Source organism: Montipora capricornis, chromosome 8 (assembly GCF_036669925.1).
Source record: "Montipora capricornis isolate CH-2021 chromosome 8, ASM3666992v2, whole genome shotgun sequence".
In the NCBI taxonomy this organism is placed as follows: Eukaryota; Metazoa; Cnidaria; class Anthozoa; order Scleractinia; family Acroporidae; genus Montipora; species Montipora capricornis.
Genome location: NC_090890.1, coordinates 31,482,798 through 31,492,797, shown reverse-complemented (window position 1 = coordinate 31,492,797; position 10,000 = coordinate 31,482,798). Strand labels below are relative to the sequence as shown.

Sequence of the window (10,000 nt, the reverse complement as noted above, 5' to 3'; positions counted from 1 at the left end):
CAGGATCAAAGGTACATTTACATCGAAGGGAAAAATTGTCCTCTTTCCGCTCCCGAAAAAGAAGTACTCAAAGACTATTTTCCGTCATAGAGGATGAAGGTTGCCTCTTCACAGAAAGGGGAACAGTTTTGTGAGATGTCTCTTTCGCGACAATGCCTAACACATGATTAAACGATTCTTAATTATCTTCTAGGCTTAAGGCTAGTTTTCACTAACGACGGAGTCGGAGTCGGAGTCGTAGTCGTAAGAGCGCTTATGACCTAGTGAAAATCAAAGATCGGAGTCGTAAGCAGAGACATAAGCTCGACGGAATCTCAGTCGGAAGAATCAGAACGTTCCCATTTTCTTCCGACTCCGCTTATGACTCCGTCGCTTATGATCCAGTGAAAACTAGATTGTCGGAGTCGGAAGCAGAAGCGGAAGAACCAACCAATCACAATGCTTGGAATCGAGCATTGTGATTGGTTTATGCTTCCGCTTCTGCTTCCGACTGTGACAATCCAGTTTTCACTGGATCGTAAGCGACGGAGTCATAAGTGGAATCGATGTTCTGCTTCCGACTCCGACAGTTTGATTTTCACTGGATCGTATCGCTCTGCGTTTCTGATTACAACTCCGATTCCGACTCACTAGTGAAAACCAGCCTTTATAGCTCTAACTAAAAGTGAAAGGAGCTCCTATTTGTAACTTTGTTGCGTTTCTTGTGTTGTAATGATAATATATGATGTCGTATAAGGCGCATCACATGCACGGATATTCTTCATGTAACATTGATCAGCAAAAGAAATATTTAAAATATACCAAAAAATAACAAATAATTTAACGAAAGCAGAGAGGCCTGTTTTATAACTGATAGACCACTTTCATAAATGGCGACTACCTTTACATTCTTTTGAAATTATGTTAATTAGACCTACTGGTCTCATTTTGAAATATTCTTTTGAAATTTGCTAGTTGCAGCGAGGCTAGAAAGGCTTATTAGCATCAAAACAAAAGAGTATTTTATCTGGCCGCCATCATGAAAGAGGCCTATTCTTCACGACAGTCAGTGAAACAAGAGTTGTGTAGTACTTTATGAAATCGCAGAAATATATAACAATTATTCCATGAGGCTGAGTTGGATATGAAGTGATAAAATAACCAACGAGCGCGTAGCGCGAGTTGGTCATAATCACTTCATATCCAACAAGGGCGAATGGAATAATTGTTTTAGTAAATTCTCAAACCGCGTTTTGCCGCCGATTTTTATTTCCACAATTTTACAAAGCGTCCGGAAAGAGCATCTTGGCGCACACTTTTCCATATAACGTAAAACTTCGACTATTGGCTCATAGTCGGAGTTTTTTAGCCAATCAAGAAGCTAGAAATGCAATAGTCGGAGCTGAAAATTTGCTAAAATACAATATTCCTTACTGAATGACAACAACAACGTTATTCTACCCTTATATCATAACAAAAGAATGTACATGAAATATAATTAAATCAGTATAAAGGAGTATTGACCTCAAAAATGTAAGTTTTGTTTACCCGTTTGCCCGTTTGTTGGGGGGGGTGGGGGGGAGGGGAAGGGGATTTATTTGTTATCTAAGGAAAACCGTATTAGGGTTTGGGAAAATTTGAAAAAATTGGGATGTAGAGAGGGGAGGGGGGACGAGGGGACGCATGCCGTTTCTTTCCAACCCTCCCCCCCTCCCATGCTCATAAAAAAATTAACTGCCTCCGATGAAATGCTGCTATATCCTAGCTTTATGATTAATTCTTTCCAACATATTTTTTTTCTGAACGAAATGATCTATGAAATGAATCATATACTGCACTGCGGATATGAAATCAATTAAAACTATGGTCCTCGCAGTTATGGACACAATTTAGCAATTGCATAGAGAGGCCTGAAAAATTCAGGACTTCAACGGGGTTTGAACTCGTGACATCGCGATATCGGTGCGACGCTCTAACCAACTGAGCTATGAATGAAGTGCCGTCATTTCATATATCATTTCGTTCACTGGAAAATTAGAACCCCCAAATGACCATTCAGCTCCCAACGTCAGTGGCTTCATGGCTCAGTTGGTTAGAGCGTCGCACCGGTATCGCGAGGTCACACGTTCAAACCCAGTTTTCAGGCTTCTCTACGCAATTGCTAAAATTGCGTCCATAACTGCGAAGATCATAGCTTTACTTGATGTTTTTTTCTATTTCTTCACAGGTAGTAGTGCTGCTTGACTCAATTGAAAGTATAACAGGGTTTCGAAATCAGGCCCATCTTAAGAGTAAGATCTTTAGTAAGGCGTTAAGCTCCAGTAAGGATACCGAAAAAGACGACAACGTCTGTTATTTCATAATCTCATTCATATTCGTGTGAATTAACTCAAAATGGCCAAACACTTGCAGTCATTGGTGTAATTCAGTGAGCATTCCGACAACCAGTACTGTGAAATGTTTTGTAATAGGAATAAAGAAGGATAAAACAGAAAACAAGGCATGACATATCATGCATTTAAATAAAGCAGGGTTTTTTTCTACATTCAACTAGCGAACAGTTAGCAACACGCCCCAGTGTGGGACCAGTCCGACTCGGTTCAGTAGCCGATGAAAATGTACTGATGATGTGAAAAACTCCTCGACGCCATGTGACTTTACCCAAAGAAATACTAAGACTCATTCGTTTTGTCAACTACAATTTTTGTCGTTACTCCGTTTTCCCTCTAGTGGCTGGGATTCAACCAATAAAGTGGTCTCTGAATCAAGCAAAAAAACACACTATTAATTAATCGGCAGACAATTGAATAAGCTTGAAGAGTTATTGCGGAATATAATCGTCTATTTCTCAGATTACTCCGTCAGCTTCTTCTTCAAAGCTGATCCAAATTTGCTTCCGATGACAAGTAGAACCAATTATGTAGGAATTTATCACAGACAGGCTGGAGTTACATGGGAAGTGTTATCCCACATGCAAAGAAAAAAAAAGAAAAATTCTTTGAAAGATACTAATTGCAGTGACAACCATAAGGGAAGTCATAAAAAGATTACGCGATCAAATTGATAATAGTTAACATCCTTTTTTATCAGTGTGACTTTTGCTTCTTTTCTTGTATTGTTATAGGGGTGGAAACTATCCGTAAACTTCATGAGGAATTAGAGAGTGGCAGAGTGCAAGGTATGGTCATTGTGGTGACTTGTCGCTCTAGTGGGCATTAGTGGTTATGCTGATCAGAGGCTTTTATTAATTAAAGCGGTAAAAGAAAGGTTAACTTATACCAACGAAGCATGTATTGGTGTCACAAGCAAATCGCACGTGATATATTGTGTGGACTCGTAGGTGTCGACTTCCGAATGGTAGGTTGAATTACTCTGTCACTGTCAAGAGGAGATGTTAAAGAAGCTTTACAGCTCTGTTCGAAGAATGGGCTCAGTCCTTGATTTTATTCGTGGGCTTTTGTATTGACATCAGGCTCTTTAATAAAGGGACTGCACGGCCAGGTATGAGGGTGCTTTAAATATTAGAGGGTAAATGATGATTATAATAGAGAAATAGAGCATTGCGTCGACGTGAAACGACAAATGGGAAACGACAGACTGCCTGCTTCTTGTAATAAAAGCATGGATAATGTTAATGTCCAATGTTGTCTCTTTTTTTGAAACGTTCCTCCATATCTTCAAATAACTGGCAATATATCGGATGGAGCAAACGCCTTTTTTATTCTTAGCGAAACGCAAATTTTATACTGACTGACCTTTGCTTGTGCCGAAACGGAATGATAAATCTCTACAATGATGATGATGACGACGACAACGATGTTGACGATGACGATGACGATGACAATGACAATGGCAATAACAATGTCGACGGTGACGCTTTGATGACGATGATGATGATAATGATAATGATGATGATGACGATGATGATGACGAGGAGGAAGTGGAGGAGAACAAGTTACAAACAACGCGACTGAAATGCGACTGGTTCTTCGAGTCGAGAACTCCGAGTGGCAGCTCTTGCTTCTCTTGGGACCGATGCACTCCTCCAGGGATTGTTGTTTGCTCTCTGAAAAGTCACTAGAACATGGATTTTTCAACTCATTAGCTAAAAAGCAGATGAAGAACAAACTCGTTTTTTTCTTGCGTAGGAGCCTTAATGGATGCCTATTCCCTCGTTTACTTCAAAGAAAATTATCCCACAAGTAAATTAAAAGTTCAAGAGGTAATTCAACAGGACAAATTGGAGTACGGCGTCCGGGTGAAAAATATGGAATTGGGAAATTGCTTCCAGGAGAAGAGGTACACTATGGAGTCAACTTTATATGAATTAGCTGAATCAACTCTTTTGCAACCATTATCGGTGAGTCAGCCTTCTCTGGCGTAAGTATAGACATTCCTAGTGACTCGCTTACATTTGAATGGGCGGCGTGTTTCTCTTTAGGTTCACGCCAATTCTCCCTTTTTTTCTCTCGGTCTATCTGTACCCTAGAAAGTCAACAATCATCGTATCACCTTAAGTTGAAATATAATAACGTTTTGCGGTATTGTTTAGATTGAAAGCCGTCTGTTCAGTAAAGTTGTATATTTTAAACTCACATAATTAATTCAAAATTATATTCTGTAATATTTTGGACGCCGGATATTGGCCACTTCTAAATCAAACGTCATTTAATTTTACTCGATTGCTTCAGTGTTTACAACCCCCCTGGCTTTCATTTTGTCGTCAAACACTCATCCCAGTTTGGTGATTGTGAAATTTGTTCTTTATAATTCGAAACTGTCATAGTGCCATCTAGTTGTGATCCAGAGAGTATCATTTAGAGACTGCATCAAAGCTTTTGCGGCTGTTCTAGAAACGAAGATATAACTGTTTATCATTACTTTATAAAGTTTTTTTTGGCTTCATCTCCTGCTGGTGTCTTTCACCTTTATTTCCTTTGTGTACTGACGCCTTTCATTCTGATGGCCTCATGCGTTTAACACGATCTACGACGGCGACGTCGACAAAAACGTCACTCGCTTATAATATAACTTTGCACCATCGCCATAAGTCTTTCGCGATAATTCTCACCTCATTTACCTCTTAAAATGTTAGCGAGGTATCTTAGTGAAAACAGAGAATGAAAGATCCTCTGTTGCATGCTCACGTTTTCTTGCACGTGCAGCGCGAGTATTTTTCTTCTCTTAAAGTGCCCATAACCTAATTTTTGTCACTTAGTGATCGGCATCTACACATATCTCATAGACGTCTCGCGTAAAAAAAAATTGCGATTTTCCCAAAACGCGATTTGAAAATGAAATTAGAAAACGTTCAAATTTGCCGCCATTTTGGCTCACCATTCGCCTTAGTCTTCTATCGATTCTTCTCGGTCACAATACTGCTGTGACGTAGATTAAGGAACACGTGACTTCAAGTGAAAAAGGAATAGCGATATAAACAGTATAGTAAGGAATAATTCCCTTGAAAATGCCTAAAAGATGCGTAACCACTCGATGTAACAACACAGCTGATCCTAAAAAAAGAATAAGTATACGTAGGAATCCTTCGACTCGCAAAACGCAATACCTCAAAAAAAAAAAAGGAAAAATGGCTGCAGATTTTGTCTTGGTAAAAAGAAGCCCGGTAAAACTTCTTCACTGTGCTAGATTCACTTCAAAGAGTATGACTTTCAGTATTGTATGGACAGCAAAACGAAAAGATCGTTGAAGGCGGATGAGATTCGCTTACAGGAACAGACATAAGCGTTGACTTTAATTCCCTCGCGAGACCTTCCTTATCCTCTTGTTCTTTTCTGTAATTTTGTAGCCATTCCTCGTCTGCTAATGGTTCTTCCACGTCGGGTTCCGTGTAGTCCTGGGTTTCAGTGCTAGCGCTGGCTGACTCGTCGAGACCGGCAACTACTCAAATTCTTTTTTTTAAATCGCCAGTTTATTCACTTCCAGATTCATGATAAATATAGGCATGATTGATTTTTTTGTTTGCTGAAAAATACCAAAAACAAAAACTAAGATAAGACCCACGCCAACAAGCATTCCTTAATCTACGTCACAGCGAGCCCGTGAGGTCCTGACCAGCGGAAGGGGTGTACCAAATAAAAGTAGGATTGTAAAAATCGTAGAAAATTTGCCTCTCGCTGAAATTGAAAAATTCTTTCGCCAAAGTTCATTTTTTAATATAGACTTTCAAATAGGAAAATATTTTTTTTTTAGGTTATGGGCACTTTAACTGATAATAATCTTGTTTTGTGGCGTTGTTTCTGCCGTCGTCGTCGATATGAATAACGCGAATTTGTATTTTTAAATGAAGTCCTCGTAGCCGTCGTCGTCCTCGTTTCGTAAGCTCCCTAATTATAGGGAGCTTACGAAACGAGGACGACGACGGCTACGAGGACTTCATTTAAAAATACGAGTTCGCGTTATACCGTATCACTACGAAACTATTTCATGTCGTTTCGCGTTAAAAATGTGTAGTAACTATCGAGGTATTAAACTTGTATGAGTGGGTTGGAAGCGTAGAGAGAGAACTGAAAATTCATCGTCTTGTGCTAACGTCCTCCACAGAACCTTGAATTTGGTGATTTCACGTCGTCATTTAGGAGATGACGACAAAGAAATGTACCAAAATGTAAAACGCACGTGCAGCGTGTGCAGAGCCATTGTTTTTGCTCACTAAACCTATTGCTTTGTGGCGTCGTCGTTTCGTAAGCTCTCTTATAAGGGAGCTTTAGCAACGTCGACGGGAACGGCAACGAGAACGTCATGTAAAAAGATAAATTCACGTTTTTGCGATCACTTCGCTACTATTCCAAGCTTTTTAATATGACGAAGGTGTGGCAGTCCCTCAGGAATGAAACCGTTATTAGCGGCGCTTAATTTAGGGAAGAAAAATGAAAATTTATCTCCAAATGCTGACGTTCTCCATAACACCTCAAACTTGGTTATTTCACGTTGTTGCTTTGCTGACGACGGCAAAGAAATGGACAAAAATGAAAAACGCGCGTGCAGAACGTGCAAAGCTATTGGGTCGATTATTAAAACATGGTTTAGACAATGTTTAACAAAACCGCGTTCCAAGCCATTTTCAATATTACCAACAATCATATCTTAATATTGTCTGCTGCTGATGATAACAAGAAGGTTTGCATTCCAGACTAGACAGCAATTTATCTACTTAAAATATACCGCTTATAAACAGATTTGGAGGTCCACTAATTGTCTTAAGCCGCGGCTTAAGTTAGACTTTGTTTAAATAACTGGCCCATAGTCTTTGGCCACTAAATATGCAAATTTTTGACGTTCTCGTTGACGTCGCATGGTTGTCGTTGCTAAAGCTCCCTTTATTGCTGGCACGAGGAGGAAGCCGGGATGATAAGGTGCAGTCCTGAGGTGACTGAGGTGATCGCGATGTACTTTTTTTTCCCAAGCAGAGCAGTTTGGACAACGAAGATAAAGATGAGCGTAACTTATTTGATCCGAAAGGTATTCTGTTCTTTCCCATGCTCTTCACGTGCTTGGGTGTAACCGCGGTGCTTATTGTCTTTGGAGTAGCCTGGGACCTGTGCCGTAGATTTCGATGCCGCAATACAAGGAAAGGTTTGTTGCATTTCGTCGTACTTGCTATTGATTTGTTGGTCACGCAATGTTCATTCCGCTCTTTATAAATCAATTGACCATATTTAGTGCATGTTTTAATTTCTAAATAGTCTACATTTAAATTTTTTTCCTTGTAGTCAGTCTACGTTTCCGTTGGTATCTTCGAAATACACACGAAACAAATGTGTTGATTCTCGTCATTTTTATGAATTGTCTCTTACAAACACCTGAAAAATTCAGACAAATGCTTTAACTGACCAGATAAGTGTGAGGATCACTTCTTCATTTCCTCCACAACCCGTACTCAGTCAAATATTTAACAATTATTGGGCGAGGTTGAGCAAAATATCGTGATTTGTCAGTGGCGAGCAGATCAATTATTTGCCGAATCCGATATTTTGCGATAACCGTGTTCAAGAATTGTTTTATCATTCGATGACTCAGTTAGTTTTTGACAATTTCCAACAATTAAATCACTTTCTGAAAGTTCAGGAAACCGAACTGCCCTTTTCACATAAGAGCGTGGTTTCAATTACGCATGAGCAGAATATTATTTGCAGCAAAACACTTATTCATAGGCAATTATTTTCAGGTCACATGGTGGGCTCTTGGCTAATGAAATTGAAGGAAAAGTGCATCGAATGATAAATACATATTATGTCATATATGAAGCCCCCAGACTTTTGCTTTAGTTAATTACTGCTTAACTAGCCTGGTAACTGCATTAAATAAAAATCTCAAAATGATTAATCATCGGTTTGTTTGTTTAGATGAATTCCTTATGACGTCCTTCAACGGAAAGGCTAAATGGCGTGAGCGTCCAAGCCATGCAAAATGTTACATAAGCGAAGAGCACCTAAAGGATCTTGAAAACAAGATTGAAGAAGTTAGTCGAGCCTTGAACCTTATAAAAGAAGGAATCGCTTCGGATTCACCAGATCAGGCATTTCCCGGGATGGGTATTTTGGAGACAAAATGTGAAGGCTAAGAACAAATAAACAGATCTAAGAAAAGCCCTTCGAACTTTCGATCATGATCAGGGCGTATTTTGCCGTAAATTGAGAGTTTTAATCCTCTTATTGCAAACGTTAAGGCTAAAAATTGCCTAAACTCAAATGTCAGCGTTTTTGCGTTTTTGTGTATGTCGGTGATTTTGGCCTCCATACGGCTCAACGGCTTTCTTCACACTAAAGAAGGGTTCTACGTGCACCCGAAACGTCTGTGATTTTTTGAAAAACTACTGACACTTTGGACTCTACTTGGTTATTTATTTTGAAGTGTCACGCATCTCCTTCAAAAAGTTGTGACTCAAACCCCTTTTACAAACGCACAAAACTTGGCAAGGCACTCCAAATAGCGGCACGGTACCCGCAATATTTGGAGTACCGAGCACACCTCCAGAGATGTGCGGGGCACCCCTATAATTTCTGGCTGGGGTTCCCAATATACATTCTGTTTGTTCTGTTTACACACGAGAAATTTACCGTGCCGTGCCCGAAAAACATTGGTACGGTACCGAGATTTCGGAGTGCCGTGCCATATTTTTGTGCTAATTTAAAGCCGGTTTCAATATCTTTGACACGAAGAAATATATATATCACCGACACCATGTTCAAAGCAATACGTACATTTTAAAACAATGTCATAGCTGTGGACTTCTAGACCAGTCTTGAAGGGGGAGGGGTGGTGGGGGGGGGGGGGTGTGATGAGAGTCTAGATCTGGTATAGAACAATGCATGTGCTCGATTTATTGGGGTTACGAAAAACTAACTATTTTTCCCCGGCGCCTGCATTCATAACGAACAAGAACTAAACAAAATCTGGAGGGATATAACAAAAATTTTAAAGGAGATTTTTTGGACATTACTTTTACGGCGAAATATATGTACAGAAATCTCACTTTGGGTGATATGGAAACTGAAGAACGCTCGGAAAAGGAATTTTGCCGTTTACAAAACAACGCATGCGCACGGATCATGAAACCTTAAAAAGTCCCTATTTACATTACTTCGAAAAATCAACCTCGAGTGTGGATAATTAAGATTAAAACCATCTCTTTTTTCTAATTTAGCAAAGGCACGCGAAATGTGTTTTGGGCTTCAGTTTTAATGAGTATTTTGTCTTAAATTTCCACCCAAGAAATTCAGGTTCGTGATACAATGCATGTTAAGTCAGTTTATGTATTTTATTTATATTAATTCAATATCCTTCTACATTTTTAAGAGGAAGTGTAACATCTTTGAGTTACTCTATTTCTTAAATACCATTGTTACTCACTTTAAAAGTTACTGTATCGCTTTGATGCTGCCCGAAATCGCTTTTTACAACTATGAATAACGTGATTTTACACATTCGTTATCTTCGCATAAAAATGGAACTGCTTCACATGGGCAATCCTCGTCTACGACACACTCTGATTTGAAGACCT

At 39.4% G+C, this 10,000-nt stretch overlaps 2 protein-coding genes across 6 annotated transcripts in view; one reads left to right on the top strand and one right to left on the bottom strand.

Moving 5' to 3' along the window:
• Positions 1 to 10,000, top strand: part of LOC138059232 (uncharacterized) — a 23,964-nt gene that overhangs the window by 13,277 nt on the left and 687 nt on the right. For both annotated transcript variants that reach the window (XM_068904791.1, XM_068904793.1), the window contains 6 exons: positions 1 to 11; positions 2,207 to 2,270; positions 3,104 to 3,157; positions 4,128 to 4,339; positions 7,407 to 7,572; positions 8,343 to 10,000. The exon at positions 1 to 11 is cut by the window's left edge and continues 146 nt beyond it; the exon at positions 8,343 to 10,000 is cut by the window's right edge and continues 687 nt beyond it. In XM_068904791.1, coding sequence (XP_068760892.1) covers positions 1 to 11; positions 2,207 to 2,270; positions 3,104 to 3,157; positions 4,128 to 4,339; positions 7,407 to 7,572; positions 8,343 to 8,560 — 725 coding nt within the window. In that variant the 3' untranslated portion in view covers positions 8,561 to 10,000. The remainder of the gene's footprint in view (positions 12 to 2,206; positions 2,271 to 3,103; positions 3,158 to 4,127; positions 4,340 to 7,406; positions 7,573 to 8,342) is intronic.
• The window catches only part of LOC138059234 (uncharacterized), a 7,889-nt gene continuing 7,634 nt past the window's right edge, over positions 9,746 to 10,000 (bottom strand). For all 4 annotated transcript variants that reach the window (XM_068904798.1, XM_068904796.1, XM_068904797.1 and 1 more), the window contains one exon: positions 9,746 to 10,000. This exon is cut by the window's right edge and continues 7 nt beyond it. In XM_068904798.1, the coding sequence (XP_068760899.1) occupies positions 9,900 to 10,000 (101 nt within the window). In that variant the 3' untranslated portion in view covers positions 9,746 to 9,899.